The sequence below is a fragment of the Cebus imitator genome, unplaced genomic scaffold, assembly GCF_001604975.1.
Source record: "Cebus imitator isolate Cc_AM_T3 unplaced genomic scaffold, Cebus_imitator-1.0 Scaffold211, whole genome shotgun sequence".
Classification (NCBI taxonomy): domain Eukaryota; kingdom Metazoa; phylum Chordata; class Mammalia; order Primates; family Cebidae; genus Cebus; species Cebus imitator.
In genome coordinates this window covers 2744022-2771798 of record NW_016107526.1, presented here as the reverse complement: position 1 = coordinate 2771798, position 27777 = coordinate 2744022, and the positions used below count along the sequence as shown (strand labels likewise).

Below are 27777 nucleotides of genomic sequence, written 5' to 3'. Positions count from 1 at the left end.
TATTACAGAATCACACATAGATAAAAGATTCATTTAAAGTGCAAAATAAACCAATGTGTTTTAATGTACAAGAGACTAGGAAGGGTTTATTGACTTGGTTTTATATTTTACACTGGATATAACTTATAAGAAATTACTACTTGTTGAGTTTTGGGAAAGTATCAAAAAAAAAGAATAACTAAAGGCCGGGCGCGGTGGCTCAAGCCTGTAATCCCAGCACTTTGGGAGGCCGAGGTGGGTGGATCACGAGGTCAAGAGATCGAGACCATCCTGGTCAACACGGTGAAACCTCGTCTCTACTAAAAATACAAAAAATTAGCTGAGCATGGTAGCGCGTGCCTGTAATCCCAGCTACTCAGGAGGCTGAGGCAGGAGAATTGCCTGAACCCAGGAGGCGGAGGTTGCGGTGAGCCGAGATCGCGCCATTGCACTCCAGCCTGGGTAACATGAGTGAAACTCCGTCCCAAAAAAAAAAAAAAAAAAGAATAACTACAAATATATGAGCTATTAAATACTCCTCACTTCTCATATTATATATCTGTGAAAAGCCAGATTTGCCTTCTATAGTTTAAAGAGAACAACATAATACATGCAACAGATTGAATAAAGAGGCAGATATAGGAATCTAGCTGCCTTCTATTAAACCAGTTATTAGTTATAAAAATGTAAAATAAAACCGCTCTTTTCACTATATTTTTTTGACAAAATGGTTTTTTTTCCTAAAATATACGTTATTTATGTGAAGATTTAATAGAGTTATTATTTTTTCTTTCCAACTTTTATTTTAGGTTCAAGGGGTACATGAGCAGGTTTGTTACATGGGTAAATTGTATGTCACAGGGGTTTGGTGTATACATGATTTTATCACCCAGGTAATCAGCATAAAACCTTATAGGTAATTTTTCAAATGTTTTTTTAAAATTTGTTTTAATTCCCAATAAAGTAAATATTAATACATATAACTCAAATAAATAAAAGCTTTTTGGAGTCCTCAATAATTTTTAAGATTGTAAAGGGTCCTGAGGTCAAAAAGCTTGAGAAATGCTGAATAAAACTGTACTCTTTTCTCATGTGTGAGTGTGCATATATACACATGGTGGCAGAGAGGAGGGGAGGGAACTAGGGATTTTCAACTTCTCTAACGGGATGAAAATGTAAACCAGCAAATATCAAAATTATCTTAGCAATTATAATGCTATAATTCAAAATATTGTCATTCAACATTTTGAAAAATGGCATCTTGACTAAGCAGAAAATAGAAATAAGCTAGAAAACTATCAGAGGTCTGATGGGTAGTAAACCTGTTCGAGCACTCCTGAATGTCTGAAGTATACAAAATCAAATGTGTGGTTCAAAAAATCAACCACATTTGTAATATAAGGCAAATACTGATAAAAGCATAACATAATGGACTACATATTCAAATCCTTGAAGAACCAGCTGAGATATATGCGTTTTTAAATGTGCCCTAATCATACCTCAGATGCTCAAATGTTAACTAAAAATGTGAATAAACTGATTAAAATGATTTTCCTTCCTCAGACTTACTATTGAAGTTATTGCCAGCACATCTTCAGCAATTAAGTATATGAGGCCTTCTGTGTAGTTCTAATGGTATTTCATATATTTTACACATATACACAGACATGCATACACACATTTGTATATGTATACAAATATAAGTTACATATTTCTTTCTCAATGCCTATTTTTTTTCCCTAGCAGAGTTCTAACAGATCCCCAATTAGATTTTGCAAATTGGAGAAAAATTAATATCAATTACAGCCTGTTTCTGAAGGAAATTTTTACTTAAATTCTAAATAACATACAAATAAAATTACAAACATGATCCGTTCATAAGCTGAGTCAGTACTGACATTAAGCCATTAATTCTAAAATTAGAAACTGACTGAATTTCCTGGACCTAACAAATAATCTCACAAGAAAAAGAATAAAACACATAGGTCATAAAGGGTAGAAGTGAGGCTTGTTTTTAGAAAATCCAAATCATGAAAAATCATTTTATAAGAAATGACATTAGCAAATCTAAGTATTCTATTATAATACAATCTGTTTTTGATAAATACAAAAATATTAAAAATCACATTTTCATTTTGCACATTGATATTTTCATTTGCATGATTCAACGTTCACTCATTCCATGAAATAAATGGTTGAATATTTACCATATACCACATACCACAGATGGCTGTGACCAGTTTCTTTAGGCGGCTTCCTGCCCTTTTGCTTGCACGTACTCTTTTGATTAACTATTTTATGGGTAGGGGGAAATAATATGAATTTAGTAACTGTTTCTGAATTTGATGTGTTATAAACTGGTGAGTAGCCTGGGAGCTTTCAGAGGATAGTATAGGTAAAACTAAACCAGATTTACATTCAGACTCAGACGACTAGGTTGTCAGTAACAAAATAATCTTGAACAAGTCACCTATCTTCTATTCATAAAAGTTTTATTTGTAAAATAAGGAAACTGGGTACTATGCTCTGAATGTTTATAAACTCTCTTGGGCCTCTTTTACAAGGGCACTAATTCTCCTCATAGAAGAGGCCCAAGAGAGGTCCCAAGCCCCATCTGCCATTTGAGGATGCAGCAAAAATACAGCTGCCTATGAACCGGAAGTGCGCACTCACTAGACATCAAATCTGCCAGTGCAGAATCTTGAACTTCCCAGCCTCCAGAACGGTGAGAGAAAAATTTCAGTTATTTATGAAACAGTCAGACTATGGCATTTTTTTATGGGAGCCCAAATGGACTAAGACACTGGGAGACAAGTAATATGGTCTTTCAAGTTTAAAATTCCATAATTCTATTTAGGTGCTATAAACATTTGGCATAGGAAGATTAAGTGGGACAGAAGATTAAATGCTACTCAACAGGAAAACAATGGCAGTGCAAATGACTCATGCTATTTTAAAAATGCATAATATATTTTTCTTAGATTAAAAATGTCACATAGTAAAATGAACAGCATTCAGAAAGAATCACCTGAAAAATTCTGAAAATATATTAGAGAATACATAGTTCCCCCTTATCCAAGGGGGATACATTCCAAGACTCCCAGTGGATCTCAAACTGTGAAAACTGTGCATAGTATGAAACCCCACATATACTATGTTTTTCAATTTGATACCAAGAGATTGCTACCAAGTGACTACCAGGCAGCTAGTATACAGAGAGCATGGATACATTGCACAAAGGAATGATTCATATCTTGGGAAGCACAAAGCAGGATGGTGTGAGCTTTCATCACACTGCTCAGAACAGCATGCAATTTAAAACTTATGAATTATATATTTCTGAAATTTTCCATTTAATATTTTTGGACTGTGGGCAATCGAAACCATGGAAAGCAAAACCATGGATAAAGGTGGACTTTTGTGCCCTTAATAAGTATATAGTGTCTTGAAAACATAAAAACAGGCCAGGTGCAGTGGCTCATGCCTGTAATGCCAGCACTTTGGGAGGCCGAGGTGGGCGGATCATGAGGTCAAGAGATCGAGACCATCCTGGCCAACACGGTGAAACCCTGTCTCTATTAAAAAATACAAAAATTAGCTGGGTGTGGTAGTGTGCACCTGCAGTTCCAGCTGTTCGTGAGGCTGAGGCAGGAGAATTGCTTGAACCTGGGAAGTGGAGGTTGCGGTGAGCCGAGATGGCGCCACTGCACTCCAGCCTGGGCAACAGAGTGAGACTTCATCTCAAAAAAAAGAAAAAGAAAATATTATAATTGATATAATTTAAATAGCTGTAATTTATTAAATGCCTACTAATTCATATCAGCATTAAAACAATCTGGTAAAATAGCTATTTTTATTTCTGTTTTTAAATAAGGAAACTGAAGATCAGAGAGATTAAATAAGTCATGCAAATATACTAAGTTAAAAAGTCATACAGCTGGTATTCCAACCTGGATGTGTTTAACTCCAAAGCAATACTCTTTCCTCCATAAAAACATAGTATTCCTGATTTCCTACAAACAAGTTCTTTTTTATAGTCAAGTTTCAATTGCTAATGGTAATGGGAAAAGGAACAACATGGAAAAATAAACCTCACACAAACATGGTATAAAAGCTTATGACATGGAACAAATTCCAGTAAGATGAGTTCTGAGGCTGGGGTAAGACACTAGGTCAGATGGCTCTAGGCACTTTCCAAATCTCAAATATGAATAATATCCTCAATTCATTGAAACTTAAATGGATTATCTATTTCATTTTCCTACTCATTAGAGAAATTTACAATTTTATGTTAAATGAATTGTAAATTAATTACAAATATCAAGTATATTACTTAAAGGATTGGGGGAATCTACTAACGAAAGGATGGGAAAATCTGCTATGTTAACTCTCTATTTTCTTTCATTGCACTTGTTTAAAAGAAAAGCTCACTTAAAATTCAAAAGGCAATTTTAACCCAGGTTACTACCATTTTCTTGAAAATCGGGGAAAATATTCCAGAGAAGAATATGCTGTTTGCTTTTTCATTTCCATTTACTTTTTCTTTTCTTAGGGTGAGACAACAAAATTGCCACACACATACACACACAATGCTCTGAAGAAAATTAAGGAGGACATGTCCAAGAAAATTTACCAACTAAAAATTTATCTTGGATAATGAAAAGGAAACTAAGATTTCTAAGTATTATACAGGATAAAACTGAAAGCAGAAGACACGAAACTAACAGTTGTATTATATTGTGATCTTAGCAATAAACAAACAAACAAAAATAAAGTTAAACATCATTACTAACTCTTAACTGAAATAATTAGTGAACTATAAAGTCAGAACTTACTACTTATTCTTTACTTTATCAAGAATGCAATCCTTAAAAAAAAATGATTGATCGAGCAAGTTTCTAAGTATAATCTAAACATTAACATGCTAGTCTAAAGTGCCATAAAAAATAGTGGGGGCATTCCAAACAACCACAGCAGAATATACATTCTTTTCAAGTGCACATGGAATATACACCAGGATTCACCATAGGCTGGGGTAAAAAACAAGTCTCAATAAATGTCAAATAACTGAAATCATACAGAATATGTCCGCTGACCACAATGAAATTAATGTAGACATAAGTAACAGAAAACTATTTGAGAAATTCCCAAATATTTGGAAATGAAACAGCACACTTCTAAATAACCCATAGGTGAAAGAAAAAGTCACAAGCGAAATTAGGAAATATTTTGAGCTGAATGAAAATGAGTGCCCAATTTTATCAGTCCAGGTTCAACCAGAGAAACAGAACAAGTGGAACACAGATAAATAGATAGATAATTAAGAGAGAGACAGAGAGTGAGAGAGAGAGAGAGAGTGAGAGCGAGCGGTTTATTACAAAGAATTAGCTTATACAATTGTGGGAGATGCCTAGGCAGGTCTGAAATTTGTAGAGCAAGCAAGCCATCAGGAAGGGCACACTGGAAAGTTTGGGCATGAGCTGAAGCTACTATTCACAATGAAATTTCTTCTTTTTCAGGGAAGTCTGAGCTCTGCTCTTTGACTTCCAAATGATTGAACCAGGCCCTCAGCTTATCTGGGATAATCTGCTTTACCTAAAGTCACTGATTATAGATGTTAATCACAACTATAAAATACCTTCACACCAACACCTGGATTAGTGTTTGATGGAATAACTGGGGTCCATCACCCAGTCAAGCTGACTTACAAAACCAACCATCCTAATAACATATCAAAATTGGTGAGACGCAGACAAAGCAGTGCTGAGAGGGAAATTTCAAATTTTAAATGCATACATCAGAAAAGAAGAGTGGTTCAGAAGCAACCATCTAAACTTCCATCTTTAAAAGCTGAAAAACAAAACCCCAAATCAGACAAGAAGAAAAAGGATAAGAGCAGATGGAGCAAATTAAGTAAGTAGAAAGAAGGAAGTTGGAGAACTACATGATTTCGAGACATACTAATACAGCATGTAAATATATATCTCAAGGACTTTTAATAACATATGAAACTTGCCAACTTGGTAAATTCCTAGTTGCAACCTCTCCCTGCTTACTACGTTCCAGATATAACTTTCACGGACGTTGAGACCTAGATGCACCCTTAAAGGTAGCAGGTAGTTCAATTCTTTGATTTTTAAGAAAAGAACACCCAATGTCAAACAGCTGAGGAAAAGATGCAAAACTAGAAGCGTGGTTTCCAAACTCCCTCCCAGAGCTCTTTCCCATTGCAACATACTGCCTCCAAGTTGCCGTATATGTTACTAAAAATTTGACACATCTGATTTACTGTGTGCTGTAGCCATTGGGAAAACATGCTATTATATCTACTTGCTCATTTTCTTTTACTTCTTAAATGTATCCACAGGCTGCCATGAAAGACATCTTTCTGTGAATTAGAAAAGAACACTTTGTCTGGGAGGGTGCCTTCTGGAGGGGGTCGACAGCTTTTCTAGGCTGAAGGATTAGAAGAAGTTACCCTTAGGACTGACACAGCCTCACACCAGTGCGGAAATCTTGGTGAGTAGAGCCCCAGCTAGATTTCAGCCAATACTCACATTCCATAACTAAGGTCCCCTTTTTAGGTCACAATCTGCACAATTATCTTCAGTAGCCCACTTACTAATCATTCACCATCTTGTGAAATGCAGAAAATCAACTAATTTTATTCCATAAAAATATTCCATTCATAAATGAGCCACATACAGAAAAAAATCTTTCAAAACAATATCTTAAAACTCTTAAGCTGTATCTTAAAACTCTTGGCATAACAAAGCTGTAATATTGTAAATACTCGAGTAAAATAATATTAAGTAAGAGTAAAAGAGGAAGACTTTATTACTAATGCTTTATTTTAAAAAGTGACATTTTGTTTTTGTTTTCTTTAGTAAGATTTGAAATGTTTCTATAAATGCTATATTTAAAAAATACATAGATGGAAAAAATAAAGCAAGATGTTTTCCTAAGCAATAAATGTCATTGGGTTTTCAGCAAGGGCATTTATGTTTCTAAAATAAAACACTTGCATAAACTAGCTAAAATTTGAACTTTATCTTTTAAATTTGCTTCCTTCAGTGAATATATCTGTAATCATATTGGTAGACACATTATTTTTTCTATGAGGTTGTCGTAAAGTTTTTATTATAAACAGGATGTTCTCAAATATAATGCTTTCATTTTTTATAAACATTCAAAACTAAACAAATGAAATAAAAATAATTAGCAATTTTAATAAAATAAAAAGTAGCTCATTATCTTAAAAGAGACCATTCCTTTCACTAGCAAAATTACTCTTATATCCTGCTTACTCCAGTTTGGGTTCTGGCAGGTTGGCAGAATAAACCTGCCTTAAAATGCATCTTCAGAAACATTCTATTTAACCTCACTTGATTTAACATTTTACAGAGATTGCTTATGTATTTAGGGTGCTCAGTCTGTTTATACCATTTGGTGCTTTTTAATGTTTTACTTTCTCAATTTCATGTGCTCATGTTTTACAGAGCATGATTTAGGCAGTAATTGCATCTGATGCCAAGTCATTCTCTGTATTCAACAAAGGCATGTAGGAGGTGGGAGAACCAGAATACTTATGGAAGACAATAGCTACTAATTTTGTAGGTAGGCTTGTTTTGTCTCCCTATCCCCATAGACTGGCTTCATCAATTCTACTATACCCTTTAAATACAGTCGCTTAAAAAATACTACTCTGGTTGCTGTATAGGCTTAATAACTATTGTCAATTACCTGAAAAACTAATTTTTAATTTTACTCTGAAATATGCCACAGTTAGAAGAGAGTATCAGAAGTAAGCTTCTCTATGGGTTGCTAAATGATAGAACTGATCCGTGGAGTATCAATGGTACTTTATAATCACAGGCCATCAATGGCATCACGTTTTAAAAGTAGTCTCATGTACATACTTCATTTCATCTTATCAAAACCCTATTGAAATTGGAAGGGTAGGTATTGCTTGCATGTTACTGATGAGGAAGCAGGAGATTCAGAAAAGTTGATTTGCTCAGATCTCATTTCTAGCAAACAATGCTGGCATCAGAACCTAAATCTTCATAGATCACAATTGTCATTAAATTTTAGTAACATTTGTTATTCAAATAAATTTTTAGCATAGTGCTAGAAATAAATTTTTGTTTTCTATGCTACTATGTAAATTCGTTCTTCTCACTAAACTACTACCTCATTTACTGTAGTGATTTGATATTCATTTTCAAATTATAAAAAGTAAAATAATAATCTAATATAGTAATCTTACCAAACCTTCCTACTCATATTACTTTTTTCCAAAAATGCAGAAATTCAACATTAATCCAACCTTGAATCCTTCAAATTGATTTACTTTAATGTTAATAAAAATTAATCTATTAATATTTTTATCTGTATATTTGAATTAACTCACAAATAAAGCAAAGTGAGTTATTGTTACAGTTTATTATCCAGGAAGGTAAATCATTATCTGGTCCCAACCTATCTTTCCAGCTTTATTTCTAATTATATTCTCCCCTCTGGTCACAACAGATTATTCCTCAAATACACCCTGTACTTTTCTCAGTTTCCTCTTCTGGAAATTCCCTTCGCCACCCATTTCCTCTTATTCAAATTCTACCCCTTCTTCAGGACCTAAAATTAATGCTATCTACTTGCATACATGCAGACTTCCTAATCCATAAATTCAAAATTAATCTCTCCCTGTCCCATGAAGCGACTGTACTTTCTTTAAACTCGTGTTTTATATAGATTTCATTGTATACAGACAGCTAACTATCTGGCTCAGCTGAGAGCTTTTTTGGTAGGGAAGGGTAGTATTTTTTCTTTCTATATGCTACTTGGATATTGTAGATGTTTGAAAAACTGTTTGATGGATGCAAATTACCTATCAAACAGAACACTGCTTTAATTAAGGTTTTCATCATGTCATGTCTGTCTCCTCAATCTCTAACCTTGGCTCCTCCCAGTTGATTTTCCATATTACTATTATACAATGGTCATCTCTCAAAAACAAATCCTAATCATGTCATTTTCCAGTTTTAAATCTTTGTACTGTTTTCTACCATCTAAAGGACAGAGTCCAGTTTCCAAACATACCATACAAGGCCTGTCATGACCCAGCCCCAGTCTATTTCACTAACACTTTCTATCAATTCCTGCAGACATGCAATCATGTGTACACAAGTTCCTGCCGTTATCAGGATATCAAACTCTCACCTATCCCCTTGCATCTACTTTCTATTGCCTTGGTACACCATTCCAATATCTCATTCCTTTATCCTCATCTCAAGGGAGGTATAATATGGCAGTAAAGTCAAGGATATCTGTGTTTAAATCCTAGATTGCTGAGTTCTGGGAGAGTCATCCTGAATAACTTAAACTTTAAAAAATACAATCAGGGAAAGGTGGAAAAGCTCTCTAGCTTCACCATCCTTCCCCTACTCTTTCTGCAATACCACTCTAATCCTGTGTTAAGGTGAGCAGTTTCAGGATTTTTGCAAAACAAAAAAACTAAAGATCAGAATTAGAATGTAAGGCCTATGTCCCCTGCAGTAGAAGATTAAAACAGGTAAGTTTTAAAAACAAGTACGCTTTAAACTTTCTTTTCTTCTAGTTCCTTGTTCACTGTATGCAGAAATGTGAAGTAACAATACATAGAAAATGTTAAGTACTTTTTTGCTTAATAATAGTCCACCTCAGCAAGGAAATTAATATATTTTATGTTAATTTGCCTCATCTATTATCTTTGGGGAAATATCTGTTAAGCTCCTGTGACCATTTAAAAAATCGCTTTGTTTTCTTATTGTTGAATTTTCAGAGTTCTTTATACATTCTGGATACAAGTCTTTTATCAGATATATGATTTGCAAATATTATGTTCCCAGTTTGTGACTTGTTTTTTAGTCTCCTTAAAAGCATTTTTTACAGAGCCAAAGGTTTTTTTTTCTTTTAAATAAAGTGTAATTCATCATTTTTGTCCACAGATCATGCTCTTGTGTTTAAAAACTCACTGTCAAATTCAAGTTCATATCGATTTTCTCTTCCTTTTTCCTCTAGAAGTGTAATAGTTTTACGTTTTGGTCTATGATCCATTTTGAGTGAATTTTTATATAAAGTGTAAGGTATATATCAAGATTTATTTATTTACACATAGATCTCCAATTATTCCAGTACAATTTGTTGAAAAGGCTATCATTTTTCTAACAAATCTTTGTACCTTTGTCAAAAAATCAGATGACTATATTTGTGTGGGTCTGCTTGTGGACTCTGTATTCTGTCCCACTAAAGATAGATCTATCTCTCTATCTTTTAACCATCTTTTTTTTTTTCCTTCTTTATGATTTAATAGGTATGTCATACTTAGATTTTGGTTAACATATACTTAAGTGGCTCCTCTAGTTCAATGTATCATACTCTGTAAAAGGACTTCTTTTGGCTGTAAGAATTAGAATGAAAATATAACAACAACAACAATAACAAAAAGTTAACTTAAATAGAACTTGAGTGATGTGAAGCAGATAAAGATTGTTGTACAATGTCACAATATACTAAGGCCAGGTCACTGCTCTGGCTTAAAATTGGGAGTTGTTTCACCTTAAAGAGCTCAGATGAGGTGTGTCCCTTTGGCATAGCATATTTCCATGTCAGATTTACAGCTTTGTAAGGTTTTGTTTCCATTTTGTTTTTACCTGGTTTAGGTGCTAGGTGTTCATCCAAAATAATCTTGAGCAGTTACAATATTAAAAAAAAAAAAAACAGTTCAAAGAAATATATAGCATCAAGTTGCAAACACTCTTAAAATATTAGTTAAAACTTTTAAAGAATAAACTGAAAATTTTCTCATATGCAAATATGTCTTTTATGTTTCTTTGTTGGAATAAACAGTATCACTTTTATGAAAAGTAGTAGGAGTTTTTATACATATTAATAGTAAAAAGCTCTGAATGATCTTAAACTGCATGAATTAAGGTCACTCAAACATCCTCCCATACTATGACCATAATACCAAAGACTGAAAGGCAAGAGTCCTAAGTTGTCAATTTGTGTTGAAGGCCATGCTAAAGTACTATAATAAGTGTTTTGTTTCTGTATTAGTACATTCTCATGCTGTAAATAAAGACATACCCAAGACTGGGTAATTTTTATAAAGGATAGAGGTTTAATTGACTCACAGTTCCACATGGCTGGGAGGTCTCATAATCATGGCAGAAGGCAAAGGAAGAGCAAAATCACATCTTACATGGTGACAGGCAAAGAGCGTGTGCAGGGGAACTCCTCTTTATAAAACCATTAGATCTCATGAAACTTATTCACTATCATAAGAACAGCAAAAGGAAAGACCCACACTCAAGATTCAATTACCTCCCACTGGGTCCCCCCTATGATACGTGGGAATTTTGGTAGCTACAATTCAAGAAGAGATTTGGGTAGGGGCATAGCCAAACCATATCAGTCTCCCTTTTTATAACTTTATTTTAGGTTTGGGGGTACACGTGAAGGTTTTCTACATAGATAAATATGTGTCCATATTACTTCATCACCCAGGTATTATTAAATCCAGTAAGATGACCCTTGATTCCCACTGAAAATTATTATAGGTCACTGACACAACTTAGAAATAAAGCTGGTTTGGCTAACAAAAGGAAACCTCTCACTTTGTGTCCTTAAAGTCAAGTGACCATTGTCTTCTGCAAACATCTGAATGTAGCATTAAAAAGACAAAATAATCTAGATCCCAACTTGCTTTTTAACTTTATTTGCCTTTTTTCACCTATGCTTCCAACATATAGGAAAAGGCTAAGCAACATGTGTATTTTTATTACTAATTAATTGACTACAAAACCTAGTGGCAAAGATCTTTAAATATCTACTAAAAGGTAAGCACATTGTGTTCCACAATTATTTTCATACTACACCATACAGGCTAAAACAATAAAAGGAACAAAACATAATTTTTAAAACTTCACTAAAATACTGAGAAATCCTACCTGAGAATGAGCATAAAGCCAAACAATAAGACTGTTGAATAACTCTGCAATCTTATCCTCGTCTTTGATTTCCGGGCTATTCTCCAATACCATCAGGATTAGATATCCTCACCTTCAATCACACTAAATGTATTTCCACAGGTCAGTTACACAGATCATTTTTTATAGGTGACTAGACAAGTCCATACAAACTTCACACAAAACTGACTCTTACCAAACAGCAGCAGGATATAAAATATAAGGATCCATAACACCCTAGTCTTTGTCCCAGGCCTACACAGTATCTATCCGGATGCTTTGGAGACAAGCCAAAGGGTTTTCATTTTAACTTCATTAAACAAAGCCTTTAAAATATTTCAAGTTACTGTCAATATTGTGAATAAAAAAGCATATCCAGAAATTTTCTATTAACTTGTAATGACTAATAAAACTAAAGTAAATGCTTATCTAAAGGGAAGAAGAAATTGGCAGGAAGTCATTACATAACTTTCAAAGCTAAGAAAACATTCTTTTTTCAATAGAATCAAGAAAATCAAATATACAGTAAAGAAAAAATCTAACTTCCTATCTGTTGAGTACATACATAACTTTGATCTAATGAATTACCAGAACAAATTGAAAATACAGATTAAAAAGAAGCGATTCAGCAACTTATATGCCAATTAATAACTGCCTTTGACCTTAAGAAGAGTACTTTACAGAAAAACCAGAAATCCACCAATTATCATATAATTTTGAGACTTTTTAAACAAGGTAACTGTAAAGAAGATAAGACCATAAATGTTAAAATGAAAAGCAGGCTAAGTTCACAACATACAATTAGGAATTAGCAAAAGCAGTAACATGTATTAAGAATCTGTAAAAGAAATGTGAGTATGTAAAAAATAAATGTAAAATTACATTAAAAAATATAACAAGGTACTGAGGTACTTCAAAATAAAAATGGAAATCCTATTGAAGGTTTAACACTCACATAGGTGCATTTAAACAATAAACACAATTAAATCAATATATATGTACACACATATATTAAATGAACTGAGATTCATGGTATAGCTATATCTAAATAATAAAGAGTAAGGAGGGGGCCGGGTGTGGTGGCTCACACCTATAATCCCAGCACTTTGGGAGGCCGAGGCGGGCGGGTTACGAGGTCAGGAGTTTGAGACCAGCCTGACCAACATGGTGAAATCCTGTTTCTACTAAAACTAGAAAAATTAGCCAGGCATGGTGGCATGCACCTCTATTCCCAGCTACTCAGGAGGCTGAGGCAGGAGAATTGCTTGAACCCAGGAGGCAGAGGTTGCGGCTAGCCGAGATCATGCCACTGCACTTCAGCCTGGGTGACAGAGCGAGACTCTGTCTCAAAAAAAGAAAAAAAAAAGAGAGAGCAAAAAGAGAGGAGAGATCAAATATCCCTAACATATCAAAATTGGCAAAAAGCTAGGAAATAATAATAATGAATTCTGTGAGACTTCACTTCAAAGTAGGTCATTACTGAATGGTTTATATTGTGTCTGCTGTTAGAAGACAATCACAAGTAAAGGCCAAGATTCAATAAAACTAACAAAATAAAACCAATCTACTCATTTAGAAGATTAATGTTGATAAACACTACAGTGGTGGTTGGTTCTTAAAAAAACTGTAGAACTTCGTAGAAAAAAACCTGATTTCTAAATTACATACTAAACCTTCTGAGGTTTTTTGTTGTTGCTGTTTTAGAGGAGTGGATCCTAACATATGTATTTTATGAAAGTCAAGCAAATTTTATAAATTTGTCGTTAGGTCACTTGAATAAGTACCCCTGGTAGAACAGAGGCAATTGTTTTAAATAACATAGTCTTAAAAGGCCTTTTTGTTAAGATGATATTTGAGCAAGGGACTGAACAAAAAGAATGAATGGCTACTAAGAATAACTCAGAGAAGAAAGTTTCAAGCTGAGGTAACTCAAAGTGAAAAGGCCTGAAAGAGGAGTGACCTTGGTATGAGAACAATATGCTTGGTGCAAAGTGGGCAAAAAGAGTAAAGTGGATAATAATAACACAGCCAAAACATATGAGAAAGTAAAAGGATATGAGGACCAGGACACAGAGTGAAGGGGTTACCTTTGCCAGAAGAAAATAGATTCAGATGCAGATGGGTAGATTTGGTGGTGGGAAAAGGAACAAGTTCTGTCTCACTGCTTCTGTTTCTTAATGAAATACAAGGTGATCAGCCAAAAGTGAGAAGGGGGTGGAGATGCTGGGTATTGCAAAGTGATATGGTTCTCTTCCAGGGAAAACAAGAAAATCAACTACAAAAACTATTAGAAATAATGATGCAGCCATTCATTTCCTCCTTGCTGTATTCCTATCTTAGAGAACCTGCCCTACTCACAAGCCTGAAAAAAAGCAGACTTTTATCAGTTTGGGTTCTACTGCACACAAGAGAAATTCCAAATAATGTGACTGGCTCAACCTGAAAGTTACCTTATCTCATATAGAAAATGTCCAGAGATAGGCATTTCAAGCTGCAACAATGGTTCCACAAAGTCTTCAAGGACGCATGCTCCTTCCTTCTACCTCTCTATTCTACCGTCCTTAGCTCAAGTCATCAAATCTGTGTGCCAGGATGGCAGAAAGAGGCAGGTAAGAAAGAAGGCTAACTTCTTTCTTCCTTCCTTTAAAAAAAGACTGCCTGAATGTCTGACACACTTGTTTTACCACATTAGACAAAATTTGGTCATACGACCATACTTAGCTACAAAGGAGACTGATGAATGTGTTTCAGCTAAGCAGCCATGACTCCAGTTACATATTGGCATTCTAGTAATAGGGAAGTCTAGATAATGGAGGAGCTACTCATCCTTGCCACATCTGCATACTTCATGGCTTTCCATTTCCTCTATCAATGGCATAATTGAGCAGACACCTGACATGAGCCACGCCAATAAGATTCTCTCCCCCAAATATTCAGGTTTTGGACACAGAAATCTAGTCAATTGACTTCTGAAGAACTGAACTGCAAGAGGTAGCAGACTAGAGCTCTATAGAGAAAACAGGTTTGTAGAGGACAATGGAACAAATGAATAGAAGAAAAGTATAACAGAAAACCTGCAAAAGAAGAGAGAAAATACAACTTCTTGACAACGTGCTTTCTTGACAGAACTGTATTCTTTTATCTGGATTCTGTACAACTCCCCTATGCTTTCATACAGAAATTCCTTTCCTTGAGCTAATTTGAGTGGGTTTCTATTCCTTATAAACAAATAATTCTTAAGATATCTAATAAGAAAGTTACAGTTTAATGTATATGAAGTGTTTTTCATCTGTGAAAGTTATGGAAGATTTCCATTATATTCTTCTCCACCCTTAGTATAAAGACTAATAAGATAAAATTTCCCTTATAATTTTGTACTCCTAAAAGTCTAAAATAACTAGGAACTGATATATACAGTTCTTTTTAAAATTCAGGTAATGGTAATTTTATCATCTTTATTGTATTTGCCCTTTTTTTCCCCCTCTGGGCTGCCAGCAAGATGATGATTAAATTTACACAGTCAGATATTGACAGCAATTATTGGTTAAATCATAGAAGCTGTAGTAGACTGCCTTCTTTTCCAGTAGTTCACTGCTCCTCCCTATAGAAGGTTTATACTTTATCTATTGACATCAGGCTTAACCTATCAATTGCTTTGGCCAGTGAAATACAGTGGCATATGCCCCTTTTTAAGCAGACTCTTTAAGAGTCAGTATATGATTCCTTCATCTTTTTCCTTCTGCCATGAGAGCAGCACATTTCAGAGAGGAGCTGTTTCTTCATCCCAGGCCTGGAATGAAGATGATGTTGAGCAGATCCACAGCTGCCCATCAGGATGTAGCCAGAGCAAGAAAACAAACATTAGCTGTTTTAAGCCACTGAGATTTTGGTGTATAACCTAATAATATAAGCTGACTAATAAAGAAAGCAATTGAATAAGAAACAATTCAGGATATCTGTTTATATGTAGCAAAACTGAGGTATATTAGGAAGGACCAACAGGGCAAAAATATCTGAGAAGGGTACTAGGAACCTCCAGAGTTCCTTTCTCAATGCTTATCACTACTACTTCTTAGTCAGTCTTCCAAACCAGAAAGCTAGGAGTCATTTGGAATATATCCTTGGTACATTTGAAATATACCTTTAGGTCTCCTGCATCTACAGGAGACTTGTTACCAAGTCTTAATAAATCTACCTCCTTAATATCTCTCAAATCCATCCCCACAGATACTATACCTTAGTTAGGCTCTTATTACTTCCCTCTGGACTAGTGTAATAATCTACTAATTTGTCTTTTGGCTTCAGTCTTCTAATCCATCCCTGACGCTTGCATAGAGTTATATGTGAAATAATGTCACATCTTTTCTAGAAACATTTTGTATAGGTCTTTCTTTAGCTGGATATACATGACTTGGCTCTGGCTAACCCCTCTCTAGGCTCTGTAGAGGTGTCAGATCATTGCAGGTTCAAGTACTGGTTTTGCTGCTTTCTAGCCATCAGACATAATGCAAGTCACTTAAACTCTTAAAGCATGGTTTTTACATTTATAAAACAAGGATCATAACACAAACTATATCTCTAGCTTTGCTGTGGAAGTTATATTAGGGAAATAAGTTGATTTAGCAAAGTGCCTGGCCCCAAGGTAGAATAATAATAAATGTCTGTGAAATAACAGAATAATTTCCTAGCTAGAATACCTATGACCCCTTCACAGCCCTTATTTATTTATATAGGTTATGTATTGTTTCCAAGTTGCTTATTAGAAACTAAGCAACTTGAAAAGAGACTGATGCTTACTAATTTCAGTATTTTGGACCCTAGCACAGTATCTAGTTCAAAGGAAGAACTAAATGTGCAAAATCGAAGTAGTGCCCAAAGGGTGGTAGAACCCCTGAATAGTTGCAGGGGTGGCCAATCTTTTGGCTTCCTTGGGCCACGTTGAAAGAATAATTGTCTTGGGCCATGCATAAAATACACTAACACAAATGATAGCTGATGAGCTAACATACACGCCCCTCATAATGTTTTCACAGAGTTTACGAATTTGTGTTGGGCCTTGTTCAAAGCTGTCCTGGGCCGCATCCAATCTTTTGGCTTGCCTGGGTCACACTGGAAGAAGAATTGTTGTAGGCCACACATAGAATATACTAACAATACAATAGCTGATGAGCTAAAAAAAAAAAAAAAAAATCACAGAAAAAAATCTCATAACATTTTAAGAAAGTTTGCAAATTTGTGTTGGGCTACATTCAAAGCCATCCTGGGCTGCATGTGACCCATGGGCCATGGGTTGGACAAGCTTGAGTTAGAGGAAAAGGGGAGTAAAACAAGGGCTAGAAACAGCAAAAATAAAATCACTAATTATAATTTTCCCTCAGGATCTTGCATAACTTCATGTACTTTCAACTTTTTGTAAAACAAAGAAGAACCTAACTTCTTCAGTGGCCCTTCCCTTCCTTATCTTCCCAAACTATACTTGCCAATTTAATTACAAGGAATTCACAGTATATGGCTTAGGAAGGCAAGAAAGCAGTGAATATTTCATAATTTTTCAATGTGGCTATATTTGTTCTGCGGTAGAGACAAATGCTGAATAACTTAAAGAATGTTTCTTTGCATATAATCTGAAATCTAAGTTTCAAATGCACAATTCCATTCCCTATAAACTGATGCAGTAAGATCAATGGATTATAACTCTCAAGGGTAATATAAATCAATACATTATAAAGAGATGCAAATACCTCTTTTCCATTTTGACAGGAGAAGCTTCCCCCACATGTGCATTTCACTGCTTCCTGTCTGCCATACAAAATCTAATTGTAAAAACAGTAGGGTTGATATTTCTGAAATATAGCTGAAGTTCAAGAATTTTTTTTTATTTTGAAGGTTATTCCTTGTATATGGATTAACTGGTTCCCAATGAACTGAATAGGCACTTTAAAAGTGGTATTTTTATTTCAATTGGTCCAAGAAACAGTTTAGTCCAGAATATCTAAAAGTTCTTGCTATTAATGTCAAAACAGAAGAAAAATGGAAGTTTGCCAGAAATGCCAAATATAGTACAGTTTCTATTACAATTAATACTATTCCAAAATTTTAACGATAACTGGTAAAGGCAATTAAGACAAACCACCTAGTCTACACTGGGAGATGATGCAACATTATTTAAAGAATTGAATGTAATGTTAAAGTGTTATTCCTTTTAAACAGTGGCTCCAAAAAATGACTTACTTTATTAGCATCAGAGTGATACATATGAAGTTGCTGTTATTTGACTATTCTTGATTTGCAAAAATGGCAATTTTGTGTTCAACTCTTTTAAAGCTGGTATTTTGATCTTTTCCTGAAATATATACTGCCTACTTAACATCCACAGTACTCTGTGTGCATGTTTAGCTGAGCACTTGTCATACTGAATTGTAATTAATTGTCGACAATTCTTACTCTTACACTATGGTGGACTTTTGCAGATAGAAACCATGTCTCCTTTATTTTCATGTTCCTGGAGCCTACTACTTCCTGGCACAGAGCAGTTCCTACATAGTGGATGAGAACAAGAATAACATATATTTGAGAATAGAATGAGTGGTAAGGAAAAATATACATACAAAAATAAAAATGAAGTTCTAGTAACAATCTGCATGTAAACTTCATTAAACCTGGGACTGGTCTAAGCTTAATATCTGCTGTTAAACAGAAAGATTTCCTGAAAATACATTTGGATCACCACTACTCCACACTAAAGCAAAAAAAAAATTGCAAATTTTCTTTATTCAGAGACCAATTACCCAGTGTATAGATCTTGGATTTCTATTTCTGTTCCTCTTTTTTACTGTCTGCTTCAGTCCAACACCTTGGGGTTAAAGAGAATGAAAGGGAGCAGAAATGCTCTAGCTGGTTAATGTTACTCTTTGCTTATAAATGTTCTGTGAGATGAAACGGGGCACATCTTCATGTGCTATTATCATGCCAGAGATGACAATTTCAATGGTTTAAAATGGGTTGTTAGAATATCTGTGGGTTTCAATGTTTGTTACTAAACTTTTTTTGAATTTGCACTATCATTTAAAAATCTGTACTATCTTTTAAATTTTTGAAATTTAAATACTGAACTATCTTTTTTAATTTCCTAAAGAAAACAATATTTCTTTACCAATGATAACTCTGTACTTCCTAAATCTAATCATAAAGTAAGAGAAGCCAGACACTAAGTATAGTAAGAGTCAAAAATTATCTAAGTATGAGAAGAAGCTTATTAATATTTCTGAGAAGTCTAGAAATCCTGGGGGAAAAATATTCAAAGTTCCATAAGAAATCCTAATCAAATATTCCAAACTCAACAAAAGCTTTGAAACACAAAAATTAGCAACAGCTCATTTAGATGTTTATTCAGGCCTCAGAAGGCAATAAAACATGACTTTATTATCCCATGCTCCATAATTTAAAGTTTAATCAATTCATAAGATCTTTAATTTCAACTTCAATATTCATATCTAAATCCTGATGCTGTTATTATAGGAATATATCTCACATTCAGTCAACCTAACAGAACTCCTGAGCAAAACACAAATTACAGTTAACTTTATTAAGTAAGATCTTTTTTTTCCATAAAAATAGAAAAGTGCGGCAGTCAACTAAATATGGCATAAAAACAGAAAATGGCTGATAAAACTAGAAACTGTTCAAACACTAAGACTGATGCCATTCTAGTTAACCCTGAAAAATTATCAGAAAATTTTTGATGATTATTATTTTAAGGTATATGTTAAGATTTCTTTGATTTATATTTCAATTTGATAAAATTAATTTAGAATCACAATAAAATTACAGATGACAGAAATTGCACAATAAAAGACAGCATTACCATAATGCTGTCATCATCATAATAAACCATTGATTTTTTTTTACTATCTGGTCCACTTATATGAGCTGATTTTAATGTTTAGTCATTTATTATGAATCAATATACAGATGCTAAAAACAAGCAGGGAAGACAACTCAATCTGGTTTACATGATTAACTTGCAGTAGCTGAACGCCACCTACAGGCAAAAAAGGATTCTTTACAATAAACTTTAAAACAACTTTGCAAAACACAAGCTGCACACTACCCCACAGTTTTCATCATCCTTGGCTGGATATTATACCAACAGGGAGTGTTTTAAAAAATTTCTTAGGGCTGAATACCAAAATTTATGAATAGCTTGTTCAGGGATGGAGTGATTCGAATGTACAAACAAGGTTGAGAGATACTGATTTTATTTCTTATCAGCCACATTAAAAAAAAAATTAGGAACACTCAAATATCATATTTTCTTTCTCTAAAATTACGTGATTCTCACTTTCTTGACCCTTTTACCTTTCTTATGATTAAAACCAAGTGCAGTTGAGATAAATGTCTTATCCCTGTTGAACTGCAAAAGTCCTGTGAAAGACCTGAAGTAACCCTATAAAATATCCTCCACTTGTACATTATTCTATACCTCAGAAATAGTCAAAGAGGTATGTGTTTGGGAGTAGAATTCTTAACACTTAATGCATATTAGAATATCTACAGAACTTTGACAAAAGTACTATTGCCCCAAATATTTGCTTGTTCAGGGATGGAGTGATTCGTATGTACAAACAAGGTTAAGAGATACTGATTTTATTCCTTATCAGCCACATTTAAAAAAAAAAAAATTAGGAACACTCAAATATATTTTTTCTCTAAAATTACTTGATTGTCACTTTCTTGACCCTTTTATCTTTCTTAAGATTAAAACCAAGTGCAGATGAGATAAATGTCTTATCCCTGTTGAACTGCAAAAGTCCTGTGAAAGACCTGAAGTAACCCTACAAAATATCCTTCACTTTTATATTATTCCATATCTCAGAAATAATCAAGGAGATATGTATTTGGGAGTAGAATTCTTAACACTGAATGTATATTAGAATATTCTTACAGAGCTTTGATAAAGTACTATTGCCCCAAATTAATGTATGCTCTTAGGTGTTAGAAAAGTAAATAGCATTAAAAAGAAATACTTAGAGGAGTAAATTTAACCACAGATCTGTCTGCTGAAAACTATGTAACATTGAAAGAAATTGAAGAAAGCGCAAATAAATGGAGAGATATCCCATTCTGGATTCATGGATTGGAATAATTAATATTAAAATGTCCATACTACAGAGTGATCTACATATTCAAGGCAATTTCTATCAAAATTAAAATGTCATTTTTCACAGAAATAGGAAAAAAAAATTCTAAAATTGGTATGGAACCAGAAAAAGATCCCAAATAGCCTAAGTAATCTTAACCAAAAAGAACAAAGTGGGAGGCATTACATGTTCTGATTTTTAAATGTATTATAAAGCTATTTTGATCAAAACAGCATGGCATTTGCATAAAAACAGACATGACCAATGAAACAGGATAGGGAGTACAGAAATAAACTCAGGTATTTACAGTCAATTGATTTTCAACAAAGGTGTCACGAATACACAATACATAAAGAAAAGTCTCTTCAATAAATGTTGTTGGGAAAATTGGACATTCACATGCAGAAGAATGAAATTGGACCTTTATTTTACACTATATGTAAAACTCAACTCAAAATGGATAAAAAACTTAAGGATAAGGCCTGAAACTGTAAAGCTATTAGAAAAAAAATGGGGGAATAGCTCCATGACATTGGTCTCAGCAGTGATTTCTTGGCTAGGACTCCCAAAACACAGTCAACAAAAGTAAAAATAGGTAAGTAGGATTGTGTCAAACTAAAAAGCTTCTACATGGCAAAGGAAACGAATAGAGTGAAAAGACAACCTGTGGATTGGGAGAGAATATTTGCAAATTATACATCTGATAAGGGGCTAATATACAAAATACATAAGGAACTCAAACTACTCAACGGCAATAAAACAAACAACCCAACTAAAAAATAGGCAAAGTATGTAAACAGACATTTCTCAAAGTTTGCTTAGACTAGAAGAATAAACTTTGTGGCCGGGTGCTGTTGCTCACGCCTGTAATCGCAATATTTTGGGAGGCTGAGGTGGGCAGACCACAAGGTCATGAGATCCAGACCATTCTGTCTAATACGGTGAAACCCCATGTCTACTAAAAATATACAAAATTAGCCGGGTGTGGTGGCACATGTCTGTAGTCCCAGCTACTTGGGATGAGGCAGGAGTATTGCTTGAACCCGAGAAGCGGAGGTTGCAGTGAGCTGAGATGGTGCTACTGCACTCCAGCCTGGACAACAGAGTGAGACTCCATCTCAAAAAAAAAAAAGAATAAGCTTTGTAACACATGCTGACCATTGTTAATGTATTGTATATTTCAAAATTGCTGAAAGAATACATTGTTAATGTTTTCACCACACAAAAAAAGTAGTGAATAAAGACATTAATTGGCTTGATTGAATCTTTCTACAATACATAGAGCAAAATATCACATAGTAACCTATAAATATATACAATTACTATTTGTCAATTAAAAATGAGGTTATTTTAAAAGTTAGAAAAGTGGTTACTATTAGGAGATGAGGGAGAAGTAACCAGAATGGGGCAAGAGGTGAATTTATAGGTAATGGCAATTTTTTGTTTCTTGATCTGGGTGATGGGTATACAGATATATTTTGTTTGTAAAATTCAGCTAGCTGTATACTTATGCGCATTATATATAGTTAATAAGGGCACATTCTGTTTGTATATTATACTTAAAAGTTTAAAAGTTAAAAAAGAATCTTCCCAGACTTTATCTCAGACCAAGCAATTCTGAATCTGTGGGTGTGGGGCCTGGGAATTAGTATTTTTTAAAGTCCCCTCTGTGACCCTAATGTGCAGTTGGGAGCGAAAACCACTCCTATAATGGAACACAAATTGATTCAATCTTTTATTTATCCACCTATTTCACAAACTTTAATGACCAGTTACTATATGCTTACTATATATTCTTAGTCTCCTCTTTCAGAGGATATAAAGATAAATAAGACAGTCTCTAAAGAGCTTAGATTTGGCAAAGGAAAGGCAAATAAATAAATACCAATTGAAAATACAAGCAAACTACTTACAAGATCCAGAGGAGAAAGTGATTTGTCAAAGAAGAAGTTATTCATATTTATTCATTTATTTAAAAAAATATTTGGGTACCTATGCTGTTTGAACATGGAGATACAAACGTAAATGGACAGGATCACTACCTTCAAGAAAATTACAGTATAAGGATACACAAAGAAGAAAAAAAATATATATATAACCTAATATCATACTATTAGGGAAGTGTGAAAAGGGTGCACCTAGGTATTCGCTAGGGAGTCAGAGAACATAGTACACCAAGTTGCTGACTTAGAACTACGATGATACAAACTTGAACTCTTCCAAGAGTAGTGGGGATAAAAATTAATATTCTGCATGACTGCTTCTCAAACTAATGCACATACAAATCACCTAGGGATCTTGTTAAAATGCAGATTCTAATTAAAAATGTGTAGGATAGGGCCTCAGACCTGGTATTTCTAACAAGTTCTCAACTGATGCTAATGCTACTGCTTCACAGATCACACTTTAAATAGTAAGGTTCTTAAGAGAGATTAGTCTCAAGAGAGAAGAGATTACAAAAAAATCTCGATAGCAGAAAGACCAAGAAAAAACAAACTGGAAAGTAGCCATTCGATTATCAACTAGATGGCCTTAGTGAGAGGGGTGCCAGTGGAGTGGTGGGCGGGAAACTAGATAATGTGTATTTAGAGATAAACAGGAAGCATGTAGGGGCAGGAAATAAAATGGAATGGTTTTGTTAGTTTTTACTCTCGAAGCAGCGAAGAGAAAGGAATATGGGTTGAAGAAATTTACTCTCATTTCATAAAAAACAAGCAGCCAGGTGATCCGCTGAGTGAGTTTGAAGTGTGAAGTAAACATGGTGGAGAGTGAGTAATAAGGAAGCACTGGAGACACAGAAGGGGGGGAATCTAGAAATCCATAATAATACCAACCAAATCCATAATAATACCAAGACTGTGTGATTCTGCTGAGATGCATCCAGTAGTCAAGATATAGGAATAGAGAAGGTGGGCTAGAAGAAAGTGGGATTGGTACATTTTAAAAAGGGTTGGCCGGCGCAGTGGCTCACACCTATAATCCCAGCACTTTGGGAGGCCGAGGCGGGTGGATCACGAGGTCAAGAGATCGACACCATCCTGGTCAACATGGTGAAACCCCGTCTCTACTAAAACTACAAAAAATCAGCTGGGCATGGTGGCGCGTGCCTGTAATCCCAGCTACTCAGGAGGCTGAGGCAGGAGAATTGCCTGAACCCAGGAGGCGGAGGTTGCGGTGAGCCGAGATCGCGCCATTGCACTCCAGCCTGGGTAACAAGAGCGAAACTCTGTCTCAAAAAATAAAATAAATAAAATAAAATAAAAAAATAAAAAGGGTAGAGGCAAGGGATTAGAAATCCCAGGAAGTTAGAATACATGTAAGGGTCCCTATTCTCTAAGGAGAGAAGCTAGGAAACGTTTTGGATTTGTATCTCCCCTGAGTCCTTTTATCTTTTTTTTTTTTCAGACGGAGTCTTGCTCTTGTCATCCAGGCTGGAGTACAATGGTTCGACTTTGGCTCACTGCAACCTTCCTGCCTCCTGGATTCAAGTGATTCTCCTGCCTCAGCCTCCTGAGTAGCTGGGATTACAGGCACCCGCCACCATGCCCAGCTAATTTTTGTATCTTTAGTAGAGACGGGGTTTCACCATGTTGGCCAGGCTGGTCTCGAACTCCTGACCTCCATCCGCCTTGGCCTCCCAAAGTGCTGGGATTACAGGCATAAACCACTGCTCCCGGCCTGAGTCCTTCTTTCAAATGAACAACTAGAGGCATTGTTGGAAATACATTACTAGGAAAAGATCCTACTGTATGTAAACTTGTTGAAAATTAAATTGTTAAATATCATTCTCCAGCTTAAATATTAAGCACTGAGTAAACACATATGTAGGTTTAACATACAAAGTAACAAACAGCTTTAATAGATTCCAGATGTTTCCTTACCAATAGAAGCAATACTACAAATTTTCAGTAAAATTATACTTTGAACGGCTCCTTGCTGGTAGGCTAGTCTAGTCTCTCATCCTACTGCTTAAATGGAAAAATGACCAAAGGATAATAGAGTACTTCAAGCACATCCAGGTGAAAAGTTATATATCAAGAGTACTGATTTTTAAATAGATAATGATTTCACACTGACATCCTATCTGGCTGGCAGCTATACCCATTATAATTCAAACTGAGCAGTGACTTTCCTTTAAATATAACTATCCTTTTTGCAACATTATAATTTTCAGTATTTTTGGAGCTTTCTTGTGTTTTGTTGTTGTTGTTTTCTTTAACCATAAAGTTAGCTCCAGAGACTTGCTGTCATAAATAATCGAAAGTACTAATGATTTGGAAATGTTTTAAAATTTATTTTTGTTTTTTTAGAGACAGGTTCTTGCTTTGTCACCCAGGCATGATCATAGCTCTCTGCAGTCTAGAACTCCTAGGCTCAAGCAATCCTCCCACCTCAGCCTGCTGAGCAGCTGGGATTACAGGCATGAGCCACTATGCCAGGCTCTGATTTTGGCAATTTTATGAACTGAAAAAATATGTGGTCATGAGACAGTCATGGAAATTTCTACACTAGAGAGAAAGACTGTTTCTTCCCTTTGAAATTCTCTACTCTCTCCTCTGTCCTAATCTTATTTTGTTTCTCTTTTTAGGTAGGAGAGAGAGGATGAAGGGGAAGTGGAGAATGTGAATATTAAAAATGTGGGGGAACAGGACAGTTATAAATACGTGCTGTTTGCACCATTTACAAAGGCACACTTTGCCAATTATTTTACCTTGAAGAATCTAATAATGTCCACAATACTCATGTTTACCTAAAATATTTAAGCCACCTTTGGAGACTTAGTTTTCTTATTTAATTTACTTTTCTTAGTAGACTTGCAATGCACTTGAATATAGCTTTTTCCTCTACAGTGAATATACAAATTATGTCATTTCAATTTTGTAAATTATACTGATTTATAAAAAGAGAAAAACTGCTAACATGAGTAAGTGAATATATATGTTCCTGTGTAAGAAATTACCATAAAAACTAAGCTTTACGTGTCTGTTCTTTAAGTCATCCAGTCTACGGTATTTTGTACAATAGCCCAAAACACTCTTCTATCAACCCATTCTCCATATTAAATACTATCTTGATGTATCATTTGCCTGTAAAACTTCAATAGCTCTCCAGTATTCCCATGATAGATCAGATTGCTAAATCTAGCTATCAATGCCATGTATGCTCATCAGGTCCATACTACAGCCAAGGAAATCTTTTAAAAATAAACCTTAATTGTAAGAGTGAACACAATTTTGGAAAATGCAAACTTTGACTTTTCTAAATATTAGGTAACCAAATTTTTAAAGACACTTATGAAAGGTACATTAAAAATAAACCAGTTCTTATACAAAATTTAGCTTTGCTAAATTACAATTTATCTTATAGGGTATATAAATATTTGAAATTTATTAAAACCTAAAAGACAGAGTTGGGGGCTTAAGGAACACTTAAATATAACAGAAATAAATATTTGGTTGGTTCATCTATTAAAATTTTTAAATATATTTTTGTTACATTATAAACCTAACCTTTAAAAATATTCTTAATTTTCAAAATCGGAAAACACATGCCTTGAATGAGTGGAATAAAACATTATGTATCCATAATTATATTCATAATTTAATTAAAAGTTACAGACCTAATGAGACGTCTTCAACTCTATGAATTTAGAAGCATGCATATGATCACTAAAATCTTTAGTCTATATTAGCTACTATATATAGTATATACAATATAATCTAGCATATACAATTACTCAACGGCGATTACTTGAGTGTCAGGTGAACGTTGCTGGAGAAAAGATATTTAAGATGACCCTTAAGTGCCATTTTTAAATGTTAAAAGCTTTGCTTTTAGTGGAAATTTCTGGGAATCATTTTTATTTGATTTCATAAAGAAAAAAATTGAGGGAGCTATGCAATGACAGTGTGAAAATTTAAGTTTTTCTACATGTGGTTAAGAAACATGATAGAGAAACAGAATGTTATTTAACTGTAGTTACATTCATCTTATCCCCAAATAGTATTTGAAGAAAACAAATACTATTGTTTTTTAAAGCAATATTATTTAAAATGTATACTATAAAGTTGAAATAGAATCACAAAGGAGATAATTTTTCAATTAAGTTGAATTTCAGGAGAATAAAATGTTGAGTCATAAATCTAACAAACTTTCATCACCAGACAGTTAATTGTTCATCATTTGCTGAAATTTATTTTATGATACTACTGAACTTAGGATGGTCATATGGTATTTGGTAAATCAGACTCGAAAAGATATTTAAGAATGTTTTCAGGCCCACGCATTTTCTTCATCAGCCTGACAAATTTCACTCACTTACATTATTTGAGGAGGTCTCTTTTCTTTCTATACAGTTAATCTACTGTTCTCATCGGTATTTAACAAATACATTATTCCACATATAGCTAATACACTATTACCTTATAAACTTATAGAGCCTTCCTAAAAAAGGATGAGAGAGAAATAAAATGGAATTGGACTCATAGGATCATTGCTATATTTACTTTAAGCTTGGTCTGTTTCCTTTAAGGCCCACTAACGGGCCAATTTGTAAAACTATTATATTTATCAAACATTATGAAAATAGTATTTTAAGGCCGGGCGCGGTGGCTCAAGCCTGTAATCCCAGCACTTTGGGAGGCCGAGGC

The 27777-nt window shown here is 34.4% G+C and overlaps 1 protein-coding gene across 2 annotated transcripts in view; it reads right to left on the bottom strand.

Moving 5' to 3' along the window:
* Positions 1-27777, bottom strand: part of CWC27 (CWC27 spliceosome associated cyclophilin) — a 122880-nt gene that overhangs the window by 59651 nt on the left and 35452 nt on the right. Inside the window, exon 10 of one of the 2 annotated variants that reach the window (XM_037745746.1) lies at positions 13344-15318. The exons of the other annotated variant lie outside the window; for it this stretch is intronic. Within the exon in view, the coding sequence (XP_037601674.1) occupies positions 15286-15318 (33 nt within the window). The 3' untranslated portion in view covers positions 13344-15285. Of the gene's footprint in view, positions 1-13343; positions 15319-27777 lie in introns of those variants that run through there. 2 annotated transcript variants of the gene reach the window in all.